This window comes from Patagioenas fasciata, chromosome 7, assembly GCF_037038585.1.
Source record: "Patagioenas fasciata isolate bPatFas1 chromosome 7, bPatFas1.hap1, whole genome shotgun sequence".
NCBI lineage: Eukaryota > Metazoa > Chordata > Aves > Columbiformes > Columbidae > Patagioenas > Patagioenas fasciata.
In genome coordinates, this window is record NC_092526.1 from 22025134 (window position 1) to 22040718 (window position 15585).

At 36.9% G+C, this 15585-nt stretch overlaps 1 protein-coding gene across 6 annotated transcripts in view; it reads right to left on the bottom strand.

Annotated features, from left to right (window-relative positions):
- Positions 1 to 15585, bottom strand: part of METTL8 (methyltransferase 8, tRNA N3-cytidine) — a 91030-nt gene that overhangs the window by 1684 nt on the left and 73761 nt on the right. For 4 of the 6 annotated variants that reach the window (XM_071811072.1, XM_065840735.2, XM_065840736.2 and 1 more), the window contains 8 exons: positions 14279 to 14370; positions 9911 to 10302; positions 9319 to 9368; positions 6805 to 6868; positions 6333 to 6472; positions 3176 to 3282; positions 3012 to 3077; positions 1642 to 1868 (listed from right to left, as the gene is read on the bottom strand). In XM_071811072.1, the coding sequence (XP_071667173.1) occupies positions 1678 to 1868; positions 3012 to 3077; positions 3176 to 3282; positions 6333 to 6472; positions 6805 to 6868; positions 9319 to 9368; positions 9911 to 10302; positions 14279 to 14370 (1102 nt within the window). In that variant the 3' untranslated portion in view covers positions 1642 to 1677. The other 2 variants (XM_071811073.1, XM_065840737.2) reach the window with 2 other exon arrangements.

The window sequence follows — 15585 nt, forward strand, 5'->3', positions numbered from 1 at the left end:
ATTGCTAACAAACGCTTCCTAAGACACTTAACTCATAAAACAGTATCTTACTCTAATGGGAGTTTAGAGTACACTACAAATGCAGGATCTGATCCTACCTTCATAAGACCTCTTATTGCACCTCATTCTTTAAACAGATCTGGGTTTATGGAAATTAAGCAGGTCCCTTGTCTTGTCAAAGGGGATGAAGATACTTAGCATCTAAATTTAAATAATTCTTTTTTAGAAGACAATCAGTTCTATTTAGCTTAGCAGTTAACAACTTGCAAAAAAAACAAAAGGGGGTTGTTCGCTGTGACATGCTTACCCTTCAGACTAAAACAAAAGCTAGAGAAGAGACTTTGAGTGTTGCTCTATTGATGGCACTCAAAACTTCATGCATGTTACAGATTATATGCATTCTATATCTTTGTTGAAGAAATAAATTTATTTTATTCATTCACTAGTTTCTTTTTCTCTCCTCCTTGTGGCTAAGCGACTGTAAAACTACACTTAAATAGCAGAAGTGGCATCTCTAAACACTGTCTCAACATCTTCAGTATCATGCTCTGCATCTGAACACAGCGTTTGTATTTTGGTTTTCTTCTTAAAAGCACCCAACACACTAGCCTAATCCTGTCCTTTTATTGTGTCTCCAGAGGGTCAATACAAAATTGTTGCATCTTTTTACTAAGACTCAAGCCCTAAGAAACCAACCTCTCTCTGTAAAAACAAAAATATCTCAGTTGCCTTGTACAGCACCATTTTAGTGTGATTACACTACTCCATAACAACATTAATAAAACATACTTTTGCTCCTCCCTCTAGCATATCTGACATATTTACTATGCAAATGTGAACTACTTGGTTTCAGCATTGCTTTGGTATTTTGGTAATTCTTTTCTATGTGACATTCAGTTTACAACCTACAGCACTTTAAATATAATGTATGTGTCACTAAGCTGTTACACAACCTTGAGTTTGTCCTGTTTCTGATGAGCGTGTAGATGCAAAGTGGAGACTTCAGAGGAGTAAGTCAGTCACAATGGAGGACACCGACCACTGACTAGTCTGATACCCATGCATATCACATGCAGTTAGTGTGAAATTATAACTTACATGCAAATCACAAAGAGAATTTATCTTCATTATTTATGCACCAAGAAATTTCCCCCCCAAAAAGGAAATACAGTTGCAAGACACACAGTGTGACTCAGAAATTAACACAGCACAGCTTACAGTGGTACTGAGAACAGATATTCTGTTCCTCTAATCTCTGAAACAACTATGTTTCAGTCTAAAACTATTTACATATTGTGAATTTCAACAGGAACAAGCTAGGTGCTTATACTTATTGACTATTCATATTCAAGGAAGTAAAGTAGTACCTGGTCACAGTTATAAAAGATGCCAAGACGGCTATACATTCACCCAGGGACAAGAGACTTAGTCCTAACCTTACTGTTAGTTTTTGCTAAACATATACAGTTTTATTGCATATAAAGCAGAAATCAGAAATGTTTTGGAGTTTTGTTCTTTGTTTTTGTTTTTCCAGACCATTTTTACACATATACTTTTACAAAATAATCTGGGAAAGGTTTTCAGTTCAATATATTTCTCCTGTCTAGTGGCTAACACAAGATTTATAGGAAATATACATACTCAAATTTGCTTCATTTTCTGGAGTTCATGGTACAGTCATCTACAAGGGTCCCTTTCAGTGGTTTCTTCGGGATTATTCGGAGACAGCAGCAATGGTTTCTGGAACTTGCTTTGTATCCAAACTCGTTGCATCTTCACTTTTTTCTTCCTGTTTACTTGCAATCGCCGATCAACTAAATTCTGTACTTCAGTTAATCCGGCAAAGTTGAACATGCTGCATACCTCATCTATTTTTTTTGTATGAAGAATTGTTATAATTAAATAAAAAGACATTTGTAGAATGTAGTCATTAACGACTTGCAGTTCAACCAAAGATGGAACTAAATCTGGTTTGGGATTTGAAAGACCAAGGACAAGCCTGGAAGAATTCTTTTGTTCAAAATTCATTTTCACAGCTCTCGATTTATATTACAGTAAAAAATATTACGTTGAGGCCCAAACCACATTGGTTATTACTCATGGAATTCATAGATCCCCTTTCTTCAGAGCGTTCAGTATGCCAGACTTGAGGAAAACAAATGCATACCACTGTTCGCATATTATCAAGATGAAGCTATTTCACCTGCCAAATGACAATCTGCACATTTGTGAACGCATCATTATCTACTTCTTGTCAGTAACCACTGGAAAACTTTAAATTTCTTTGCCATGAGTAAGCACAAAACAACAAAACGTTTAAAAACTGAAAAGGCTCTTTGAATTCAAGTGATTTCCCATAAATGTCCCAGATCCCCCTTCTCATTTCTAAAATCACTCAAGCTGGGATAAATCATGATCCATTGCTGTTGCTTACAGTCTAAGTTGCTGAGGGGTAAACAAAGAAAAAAGTATTGTGATGTTTGCTCACTTTCACAATTGGCAGTAGCTGGGCTATAATATGCCAGTCTAAGCTGAGTGCCAACAAAACTGAGTGAACAGGCAAAGAGCAATATTGTCCATAATCAGGAATTGAAGTGTAGCCCCTGCAGAAAAAGCAGCCTCACAGTTCAGATTCACCAACACAGCAAAACAAAATATTAAGGCACTGATACCAACTGTCCTTCCAAGCACGTTTATCTCATTTTTAAGAAAGAAATCAAGTACATCTTCAAATAAAAGAACTGAGCATACCATTAGACACAAGATGCTTAAACAAAGATAAATTCCAGTGATGTCTGCAAAGAATCTTGCAGGACCTCAGGTGCAACAAGTGTACACATAAAGGGAATTATTTTCTCACAACAGTTAGCTTTGGGTTTTGTAAAAGCAGACAATTAAAAAAAAAAAGCTATTAAAACTTTGTTTAAATTGATGTTCTAAGATGAACTTTTATAAACCAAATAATTTTGAGAGACACTTAACCCTTACTGTAAAACTGTACCATTTCATACCTTTGGTAAAGAAATATACTCTGGTTCCATCTCCTCGTACATAAAAATTTTCTGACAAGCAATGACCTAAGAAATTAGAGCAGTAATGAAAAAGGGTGTGTCTTTTTTTTTTTTTCAAAAAGAGTTAAAATGAGCAGTGAACTACAAAAGCATTCGGGAATTACCTTTTTTAAAGCGAAGTTGAGCTGTATCATATCTTCCATAGTCTCGAAATAACAACATTCCTCCAGGTTTCAGTAGTTTAGCCAACCTATTTACAACTGCTTGCATCCTGAGAAAATAGATGGGATACTGCTGAAATTTGCCAACGTAACTGTTGTTTCAATAAATATTTGGAATACACATAGACTTCTGAAACAACAGTAAAGTATGTCCATATTTACTACAAAAAGGCCAGGCACTAGTGAACAGGAAGAACATTTTGCAAAAAAGTCTCTAAATCAAAAAATTAAAAGGAACTGTAAGAGACTGCAAACTGGAAAGAGAACAGGAGCCCTCTTCCTTCACTTCAACAGAATCTCAGGAATGGATTAAAACACAGTTTGTGAGTACATAGGTCTTATGGGTCAGATATATGACAGACAATGAACGAACAGATAGCTACATGCGTCCGTGAGCTAGACAGAGCCTTCTTGCAGTACACAGCAAAATCAAGGGCCTGGAAGGCAGACAAAAACTTCTCTGATTTCTTTGTGGAGGTGTTGATCATACACACAAAATCAGTATCTGCACACCTAATGTGTGAGAATGGAAAGAAGAATCTGAGTAGTATCTCAGGAGAGGAATCTGGCACAACTCCACCTGGAGATACTGCTAGTTAGAGGAGGAAAGTCTGCATTGTCCAAAATGCTGACAAGCATGTGAATCTTGGTAATATTTAACATCAGCTCTTCTTTATTGAGATTACACCAGCCTGCTGTATGTATGACAGGCGTAAGTACCATATACAATACTCCTTCTCCTTCATTAGATCAGAGCAGCTTCTTTCTCACTTTTTAATCTTACCTTGGAGCTTCTTATAAATACATTTGCATTACTCTGCAAAATATGTTACAAATGGCTTGGTTTTGCCTCAGTCTTCCAGAATAAACGAAAGGACTCAGGTTTTCCACATTCATGAAAGACAACAAAAGGCTGTCAGCACCCACAAGTCCACTTGCCTAATTCTACCCTTCCTTGCACAGGCAAGCAGATGGACCATGGAGATGTGGAGCCGGTGAATGCTAAATGAATGGTAAGGCAACGTAATGTACCTGAAATGAGCTAAAGAAGGGTAAATCACACTTAACTACACAAAATCTTCACACCTTTACTGTGTACCAAGAGAACACCCTTACAGCATCCCCATCTCTCAGCTGGCCTTACCCCAGGAATGTCAGAACTCAAGCACTAATTCAATTTGGTCCCCATTTGGCAACAGTGCAGGCATTTAACCTTGATTTTTAAGAGACAGAATTAGGAGGTAGTTCAGCAGAGAATATTATCATATCTCAAAAAACCAAACAAAAACAAAAAGCAGCATACACTTTTTAAGCATGGAATAACCTTAGAGGAAGCCAAGTGCTTTAAAAGTTGTCCTCTTTGCTCATGCTCAACACAAGCAACCAAGTGTACTGCAACAGACAAAAAAGGCAGCACCGCCTAAGACTAAGATATTGTTCAAGACAGGTAGTTGTGCACAGAGTCACAGACTTTGTCTACGTAAACATAAGCTTTGTGTACATACAAAAAAGTACATACACAAAAAGTGAAAGTGCTTTGAGAAATCTCACCCTGTAGGACTAGAGCACACTAAATTATATATGTTGAAGAAAGTTTAATACCTTGCAAATTCTGCAACCACATTTTAGCGGGGACTTCTCACAGAATTGAAGTGTGTTAAAAACGCAGTAAAAGAGTAGCAATTGCTAAAAACTAAACACAATAGCCTGAAGAGAAATCACTAAGTAACAACTGTGCTGATTCACACAAGTGTGTCTCTCTCTTGTATATTTTCCAGGTCTCCAAAATACTTAAGTTCTGCATCATCATTCTCATGGTTTTCATTTCCACTTTCAAAGTTTCCAGAGAAAAAAGGTATACTGAGCAAGATGGATCTGGATTACATATGCCTTTATGCAGTCATTTTAATTCTATGAGATAACAGTAATGACTAACAAATCTTTGGATAGTGGGTCTTTTAACAGATAATTACACAGAAATCTTAATGTGTGTATACACGCACAGAAACACCCATGTCAGCATTTTGATGCTGACATGGGGAGAAAAAAAAAAAAACCAAACCAAACACACACATTCTCAAGCGACTAATATGAAAAGATCCACAGAAATTCTGACAGAACATCTGATTAGTGCTTCTACAGGCAAAGCCATTGAATGACTGCATCTCTATTGTCCAATTTCTTCCTGGCAGCATCATCACAGTTACAGAGATCTGAAATCTACTGCTTGAATTGTTCTTGAAATCTGGACCCAGGCTTCACATGACTCATGTGCTCATCTCTGAACAAACAGGAAGGAGTATGGGAAAGATCCTTCTGTAAAGCTAATCATTAGTAACTCAGGCAGGGAGGCAGGGAAACAGTTCTCAAGACTTTGGCAAATACCATTCTGTTTGCCAAGACCATTTTAACGATATTCTTAAAGTCATAAACGTATTACCACATATACAGCGTGTATTTCCCTTCATATGATCTAGTCAAAGGAAGAGTCAAGCAGTTTAACTCACTTGCCCTCTTTTGCATTTTTCCTATCAAAAAAGGGCATTTTCACAATCAGCCAGCCTTAACAGTCATAAAGCTCAGTTCATTAGGCATTGAGAGGCATTAGTAACAAGGCTAACAGCACTCAACATGACACTGTGCATGAAAATTAGATCAAGTTTTCTTAATCCAAACAAGTTACAAGTTTCTGAATGCATTTGGTTCAAAAGGCCTGTATGTAAGCATTTGCATGTGGCTACATCAGCAACCCAAGTTGCTGGTTTTGATGACTAAAAATAATTTCCTTCTAGAAGATTAGTGGTCTAATTTTTTAATTAATAATTTTCTTGAATCACTGTCACTTTTAATAGGGTTATATTTAGCTACAATATATCCCTTGTATTTTGATGGAGACAGGAGGCTCATTAATGAGTTAGCCTGACCAGCTTTTCCTTTGAAGCCTGAAAATGAGAAAGAGCATTTGAAATACCTTGTTTTCTGTATATTGTAGCTTTCTAAATAATAAATTAAAGATTCATCATCTTCTTTTGCTTTCTTGAAAACCTGCAGCGATAACAGAGATTTAACCCATATGCTTTGCCCTTTAGTCTTCATTTACCTGTCAGGATGAATAGTAGAGAGCACAAAGACAAGGAGAATGACATCCAGGATCTCATCTGGAAAAGGATAGGGTAAAGCATCATCACACACATCATGAACAAAGGCAGAACACCAGGCTGAATTGTAGGACGAATGTGACTGTCAGGAAAAAGATGAAAAGAGGCACAGAGAGAACAGTAGTAGTTAATACGTTTACTGTGACTCAAGAAACTTTTTTCCTTCAATTATTCAGCATTGTAAAACATCTCATATAAAAGCCTATTCTGTCTGGTATCTTACTCAAGCTGAGAAGCAAGCTCACTGATGGTATTCATTCCTCTCTGCATAGAGTAAGACTTTGTTCTTTGGAATATTGAAAACTTCAGTTAAAAGTTGTCAAAGCCATCACATTCTTTTTCATGAAGACGGCTTCCTGGCAGCCTCCTGAATTACAGACTTACAAGGTACCCTAAAGCAAGCATATGAATTACCTTTACCAGCTCCACTGCTCCTGAAGCAAAATCACAACAGTAGAGAAAGGTTCCAGGTGTATTGCTAAGAAAACAAAACAAACATCTGTTAAAAAAATTATTATTGTAAAAGATGAAAGTCTACATCAGCGTTGAAGGAACTACAGAGGGCCCTTTGGGGTTCTCCACAGGTTAGATCAAGTGTGCCTTATTGATGTCTAGCACATGGAAAGCCACATAGGCTGTAATGAACCAACAGGGCAGACAAATTCATAATAGCAACAGGCAGTTGGTATGAAAAGGAGAATTATAGCCTTACCAGGGAGGAAGCAAAAAGGAAAAGAAAGAAGGTCACAGAGGGCTGTCAGGATTGACGGCAATGGCCGGGTGTCATATTACATAAATGCAGATTAATAGGTGACATTTTCTTACAGAAGCACTGCATTAAGTCTCCACCATTAGCCCATGTATGCAGCTTAATTAGCAATATGATTTGGGCAGGGGTGGGGTGTTGCAAAAGTTACCTACAGTTCTACAGAGGTTTGGGTCCCCATATGTACCTTGCTGTGCTTTTGATTAGATTAAGCAGTATTGGTTGTTTCCATCCATTACCCCATTTGTTTTGTAAGCCAAGATGAATAAGAATTTCCTGTAGCCCTGTTTTCCATTCCTTTCTCATCCTAGACTAAGCTAGCTCCAAATTTCCTCATACCATTCATCAGGTACCAGGAAGTCTAGGGAGTAATTTTTTTCACGTCCAAAAAATTCATTTAAGAGAAACTCGGCAAGCCCCTCCAAACCTACTGAGGGACAACCTCATGGCCAACTCATGATCAGTTAATCTGTCTTTAAAAATATTTGAGTACACATTTTGGACAGATGGTTTCTTTAGAAAGGGAATCAATAATCTCTGGCAGTGTCTATAAGACTTCATAGTATACACAGCTGAGTTAGTGACCCCTCTCTGAGGGCTCAACAGAAGAACCCTTGTGGACCAAAATACATCCCATCCTTGCTGCTGAGCAAAACTTTTACCAGCTCTGTGCCTGCCATGAGAGCTGGTGAGTTTAGATATTTATCATGGATGAGGACAAGCAGCCAGGCTTTGGATCCAGCTGGTCCCTTGGGAAAAGTAAAGCTGATTGCCTAATTGACTTGTTAGGATGATATTTCAATTTTATTAAAGCACAATGGGAGCTATGTAAAAAGTCAACTTAAAATAAAAGCACAGCTTGATCTGGATGGTGATTTCATGATGCATTGTATCAAATAGCAGTAACTTAAATTTTAAGTGGGGCAGGAGGAAGTGGTTTAAAAGTTATGTTAGCCTGGGTACACTCATACTAGACACAGGCTTCTTTTTATGTGCATACAAAAGGCTATTTTTAAATTATTAAATTCAGAGTACAAGCAACTGTGCTAGAAAGTCAGGGCTGCTAAGAGATAAAAGATGTTTCCATCAGGTCATGTAAAAGACAAACATATGAGTTGTTTAATGTACCGACCAATGTGACTGACTGGAGGATTTACATAAGAATAGAGATCTCCAGGAAAAATACCTAATGAGTGGATTCTTAATTATCACAAATACCAACCTATGACTAATGGCTTCTGTGAGGAAAACACAAAAGTTGGTCTCATCTTTTTTAATACTGCCACATGGTATCTTTTCCCTATATAGTGTTACTTTTCAAACTTTTCATACAAAACAGGGCTCCCCTTCCATTACATGCTGTCTAAACCAAAGCAGTCGTTTTGTGGTGAAGATGCATTGTTAACGCTAACAGGTTTCATTTATGACCCTGGTGCACCACTCAGGTCCTCCTGCTCTGTTTCCACAGCTGCAAAATGGAGTATTTTCGGATAGTGGTGATGCTAGCAATCAGAATTCATTGGTAGAATAAAAAACTGTGCTGTACTCAAGCTCTTGGAGGCACGAATAAGGAGAAATCTATTTCAACCCCCAATACATACACAGTGTTTCCAATAAAACCTTCCTGACTACACAGAAGGGAGGACATGCTGTCGTTACAGCTTTTGCTAAAACCAGAAGCTAAGTGGATTAAGATGTTTCAGGGAATTAAGTGTCTTCCTTGACACTAAAACCTGAAGCAATCTGACAAACTGTAGCAGCCAAATTCAGAAATAATACAACTTCTTATTAGTAGATCACATGCCATTACCCACTGTCTTCGATTTTGGCCTTTTGGAGAGATGCCTGGTACCTTTATGGTGATATATAAGACAACGGAATATTTTGCCTGCCTGAGATTAGCTACAAGAACACAGTCTGAATGCACCTGAAGACAAACCTTGTCAGCAAATATTGTCCAACCAAGACGAGGGTTGACCAGTATGAGGAGTATCTTACACTGATGCTACCAACATTATCTGTAGTCTGCAAGCAATCAGAATTTCAGGGCTGTAAAACAGTCCACCCAACACTTCCTGCAGCACTGGTCTAGCAAGAACGTTTGAAAAAAATGAAGGAGATGAGAATAGAAATTTCATAGTTGAAAATCCAGCACTACATACCATAGAACTTTTAAAATAGGAAAGACACTGTTTCCAGCACCACACCCAACCTAAAATCAGAAGAGAAACCAAAAGTTAAAGTAAATGAGCAAATAAAACATAATTTTCTATTTTTGTCTTAAATCAGTTGGTAGGTGAGTCCCATTAGACTTGAATGTATGTTGGACAGAAAACCTATAACCATAATTCTCAAATCACTTCTATAATCATATTTCTCCTCAATGTCTTTCTAGAGTTAAGAGAGAATCCACCTCATAGACTGCATAGGTAAATGCAATATTCTTGTGCAATTTCACCATTTGGCAAGAACATGTCAAGTCCTTGCACTTTAAGACAGAACTTTCCTCAGGATATTAGAAACCTAACTTTCAGTGAAAATGGAACCTGACAGTCTAACCCTGTATTTTGATTTGGCAGAAACTTTAAAAATAAAACAAAGCCCAGATCCTATGTTTCTCTGAGAGTTTCTGCCATAAATGAATGCAGAACATTAAATTCTAAATGTTTACTTTCTTGATACTTGTTCTTTATCCGGCTTTTGAGTAATTAACTGGAATTATATATGATGGGTAGAACATTCGCAGTGCATTACCTCTAATATTCTGTAAGTGGCATCACTACCAGGGAAGGATTCTAGGCTGCCAAGTTCTTCTCCACAGTTTTTACCCTGAGGATTGTCAGCAAGAGATTTTGCTTGGTTTTTATTATATACATATCCCTGTACAGAAGTAGAACCACCTCCATAATTTTTCTTCCCATTCTCTTCTCCTTCCTCTGACATTTCATTTTTGTGTAAAAAACCATTGGTACTATTTATTTGTGTGTGTTCTGAAGATCTTTCTTCTGTTTTCAACTCTTCTCTCCTTTTTTTTGGAAGAATTTCTGGGAACTCCAGAAACAGCCAATTGCGATCCTTGAAAAAGTTATTTTTATGTGTCTTGTAAAATTCATTCCAATATTTACTGGCTTCTCTCTCATATTTATCTGAAATTGAGACAAAACAAGAACTTGGTGAAGATGAGCTTAGCTACAAAAGACTGTAAAGTAACATGGAATTTGGACCCCAAATTTACAGTTTAAAAATCCACGGTTTCCCACATTGTACACGTTTAAATAAAAACATATGGATTTGGGGCCTGACCTGAACCTGTGCTCAAACTAACTCCCATGAGGGTTTAATTAGATTTTATATCACTTAGGATGGGGCAGACAGGCCTTCTGCATCGTCTTTTTTTTTTTAAAGGTAGTGACCTAATAGAACAGCATCACTAAAATATGCAGTCATAAGTTTCTTAGACCAGCTTTCATGTCTCAAATTATAACAGCACTGCATCTTTCCAATTAAGTGTTCTCCATGTTTTTCCTATTTAAGAAATACGAAATCAAAATTAATTTCATGATTTAAGAAACTCTATGAACAATTTCAAATTCACTGGTAGCTAGTCATCTTTCAAAAAAACCCATCAATCGGAAATCCAGTTCTGTGAACTGGAGTGATAAATGCTACTGCATAGCCAGTAGACAGTAATTCACTCTCAACCATTTAACAATACAGTTTAGACAGAAAGTAACAATAGACTGAGTAGAAACATATTGACTTTCTTACTTTCAAAACACTTCAAAGAGTCTTACAATAGACCTTTGTGTTAACTTTGAATTCACAAAACATTCTAACTGAATGTTAGCTTGTCAAAAAAATAGGACTAGAAGGGATTTCACCTAGTCAGGGAATTCGTATGCCTCTCCACAGAAATTGGTCCAACTTGTTCTTAAAATACTACTTTTCTTACATATTTGACAGTTTTGTGCAGCAATAGTTTATAGTGCTTCACCATCTGTACAGGTTGAAACCTTTTCCACTACCTAACCTGAAATTTCCTTATTGCAATTTAAGTCCAGTAATTCTTGTCTGATTAACCAAGCAGATAAAGCAAAGATTGCTCACTTCTCTTTGCAACACATATTTACTTACTTGAAGTCTTTTACTATGTCTCCCATAAACAATATCTTTTCTAGATTGTCTAAAAGTAACTCTTTTATTTTTTCCACAGAAGTAATGATTTTTAGACTTCTTATCATTTTCATTTGTCTTCTCTAGATCCTCTCTGATTGATTTACTACTCTTTGGTGCTGTACTCTGGTAAAGGCATTACCAATACAGAGCAAAAGGAATATTTCACGAGGCTTACAGGCTGCAATCCTGGTTATAACTCCCAGTTTGCCATGTTACAACAGCATGACACTGCTGATTCGGCTAGTGATTCACCAGAACCCTCAGACCTTCTTCTGCAAAACGAATACCTAGCCAATTCTTCCAGAACCTAGTATTTTTTTCCAGGAATTATTCCTAAGCAAATTATTCTACATTTATTTTTAGCAAATTTATATCTTTCAGATTTTTTTTTCCTACCATTTGTCTAGATCTTACTGAATCCTAATCTTGTCCTTCATAATTGAAACATCTCTTCACTTACTATGTTCTTCACTTAATATCATCTTCAAGCCTCCCATTTCCTGAGGCCACTAATGAAAATACCAAGCAGAACTGGACACTGAACAAAACGTTTCTCTGCCCAGCACAGCCTTCCATTCTGAAAGGATCTCTCTAGGCATTCATTCACCCAAAAGCAGTTTCATTAGCTCTCGCTTGCCTAACTTGCTTATGAAAATGTCAAGTAAAGCAAATCAAAAGCCTGACTAGGGATAAATTTCAGGACATCTGCTGTTTTTTTCCCTATCCCCAGGGCCTGTAACCTTCTCCAAGAAGGAAATTAGCTTGATTTTACATGATTTATTCTTGAAAAATATTTGTTGGACAGTATTCATCTCCTTTGTTCTTCCAAACCCAGTGTCTGCAAGCTCTGGATTTTCTCTTCCAGTATTCTTCCAGGAATTGAAATTAATTCTCTTTTTTTTTTTTTAAAAAAGGGAGGTGGGAAAAGAGAAAAGTTGTGGTTTTGTTTTCTGCTTTCCCAGTCATCCATGTTCTGTATGGATGTACTTTGTAACCTGTTCTTTCTCAGTACAAGAACAAGATCTTTCCTCCTCCTCACTAGCACCAATTGTGCCAGCCACTGGACTGCAGCTAACCCTTTCAAAGGAAGGCTGATAAAAAGATAAGAATTACAGCTTTTTCAATGTTTCTTTTGTTGATGGTTCTCCCTTCCTCATCCCTCCTAAGCACCAAACCAAATCTTTTTCTTGTTTTGTTTTTGTTTTTTCCCCCTTGTTCCCAAAGCATTTACAGAACTGTTTCTTGTTAAGTGTACATCATATTATGTACCTTTTTATTTCTATTTATTTAATGTATTAATTTATTTGTATTTATTTAATGTACCTATTTATTTGCCTTTTTATTTTGTCCCTACTTGCAGTGATCCATTAATTATTTTAATATTATTTTAATATATTCAATATTATTTTTAGTTTAATATATTAATATTTTAAGATTTTAATATTATTTTAGTATATTTTAATATAAATGCACAAAGTATATGGTGCATTTCTCCTACTACTTTCATCTAAATCTTAATATACTGTTTCCTAAATCACTACAGCTCGTCAGAGAGAAACAAGGCTGAGAATTATCATTAGAGGCATAGACAGACAGCGGGAAGTGGCAAGGAGGTGGCAGAATGCCTTGTCCTAGAAATCTGCATAATTTTTTAAATTTCACAGTTAATACATCCAATTGTATTATTAAAGGGTAAGACCCAGACATGCAGAGTAACTTTACAGACTTGTTTTATGATGTAAGTGTAGAGTGGATTGAGATCATATATACCAGATTTCAACAGCGTAAGTTGTACACTCATAGATTGCTCAGCTTCAATATTAAAAAGAAAAAAGAGACCTTCTACTCCCAAAGTTCTTAAATCATTATAACCTCTTGTTATAGTCACTACTTTTCTACAAGTCTGCTCAGAACCCTTGTACTTAAATTTCCACCAAATTTTCCAGATTTCAGAACTGAAGGAGAGCAATGGCTAAAGTCAGCCTTTCAAACTGCATTACTATTCAAATAAACTCCAACGCATGCCCATGTTTCATTAATGAAACTGAGCACAGGATCATAATGACACTATCTAAGGTTCAAGACACACTAAGGAAACTGAGGCCTAGGACATCCAAGTAATTGTTTTCAGAATACCTTTCCAATAAAAGAACAAGTTAAGAATCCAGTCTTCTGTGTTACTATCAGGTTGATACTCCAGCTTTAGCATACATAACTATCCTGGAGTTTAGTCTAGGGTTTAGTTTACCGGTTTGAACCTAGAGCTATCATTCTTCAGAAATGCAGAATACATTGCTTCCCCTCTGAAGACACGTGTGAAGTTCCTTAATCACTTACACAGCAGACTCTGCACAATGTATTGGAACACATTCCACACAACGCGAACACGCTGCTTCCTGAAGCTCTCCCAGCTGAGGCTGGCCTAGGCAGCAAGCTGGGACCAGCTGGGACCAGTGCAACTTTCATGGCACTGAGCTGAAAACATGGTGCAATGTACAAACACCCGCTCCCTAAACAGTCCACAAATCGTTTAAAAGCATTTGAATACTGTACATGGGAACTTTCATCCCCAGCACCCTAGCTGGCTCCAAATGAATTACCTTTGATGAAGTAACAGTCCTGTATAGTAGAAGTTTTATTCTGCAGAAATGCAAAAGGAGCCAGAACTTGCAACTGCCCCATACTGATGAACTTGTTTTATACAGAGCCTATTGCCCACCCCAAACATAAAATTGCTAAAATAAATAACTGAATTGCTAGAAAAACACACTTTCAGACAATCTTTTGGGGGAAAAAAGGAAATAAAAAAAAAAAACAAAAAACACACCAACAAGTTTAAACAAGACAATGTAGAAATAAAGAGTCTTACTGGATTTTAAATCATCCTTAAATGCTTTAATAAATACCATTAAAATAGGTATTTTTAAGCCATTACAAATTCGTTACCTTGGTCTTCCCATCGCACTTTCACAATTGAGTTCTCTACCACTTTTTCCTTGGCAGCCTCCTCTTCTTCTTGTGACCATTGCATGTGGTCCCTGCAAAAGGCAGTTAAAGAATCAGCCTTTAAATAGGATTTTCCGTAATCCTTTTCCCGAGGGAAAACAGTTACAAATTAGCTACACTCTTTCTTTTTGAATGCAAGCAAATGACCACAAGGAGACTGACAGTTAAACAACAAGTTTCAGTGTATGACAGAGAAAAACTAATTACTAGCTAGGTGAAACTCAAGTGAAACGATTAAGAAAAACCTTCCAACTACGAAGAAGCTGAAGTAGGATGTATTTTTTTCTTAATAATAAGATTAATCTTGTAAATTAAGTGCATTTATAGGAATGTATTTTGAGTATTTCATTAAAATTTTGTTTAGCTGGATATAATAATAGACCTATCACATGACTAATGTTCATGATGAGGAACAAAAGTCATTCAGCAAATGAATCAGCTGTTCCTGAAATAGGGAGCATAATCCACCTATTCAAATAGAAGGGCTGGAACTGATGACGGGGATTTTACTTATTTGGGGAATAGAGACAGGAAACATTTAGAAGAAAGAATGAGAGACTCCTAAGAAAAGACAACTAATGCTGCAATGGTTCCAGACTCTATGCTATCTACATTTGTGTAAAGTGGTTTACTGAATGTTATATTAATCCACTAAATGGTCACAGAAACAAGCCAAGATCTTACCCTGATGACTAAACTGCCTTTCGTGCAGACTTGGTGTTTGGATCAGGCCACAATGGGGAGTACCCAAAAATGTGCTTCTGGCAGCTTTTAAAAGCAAATCAGCTGTCCCTACAAATCGTCCAGTCCAAGCAGTTTCAGAAATCAGATTAAATGAGGTAATATAATTCAAGTACTATGTTGCACCTTAATTGTACTGAAATCAATTAACTGAAGGCCTATGACTAGAATTCCATTGGTTACTATGGGAAAAGGAATAAGGTGGCAACTTGAAAAGACTTGATTGCCTCAAAAAGCTAATGAGCATCTTCCTGTTACATGCTTAGTGATATGTAGCTAATTCAATTCTTAGACCTTTCTTGTTCCTCTTTCGTTAATTGTGGGAGACTAATTGGTATGTATTTGTCTGCTTGCCTCAAACATGATTTCCACATATCTACTGAAATATTTCTCATTATTGTCCCCAGCAAGTTGCCTCTCCCCTTCCTGTATGTTCCTGTGCAGCGTCCAGGCTCTGACAGATGTGCTGCAGTAGAAAAGAACGGACTGACCGAACCATTCCTAGG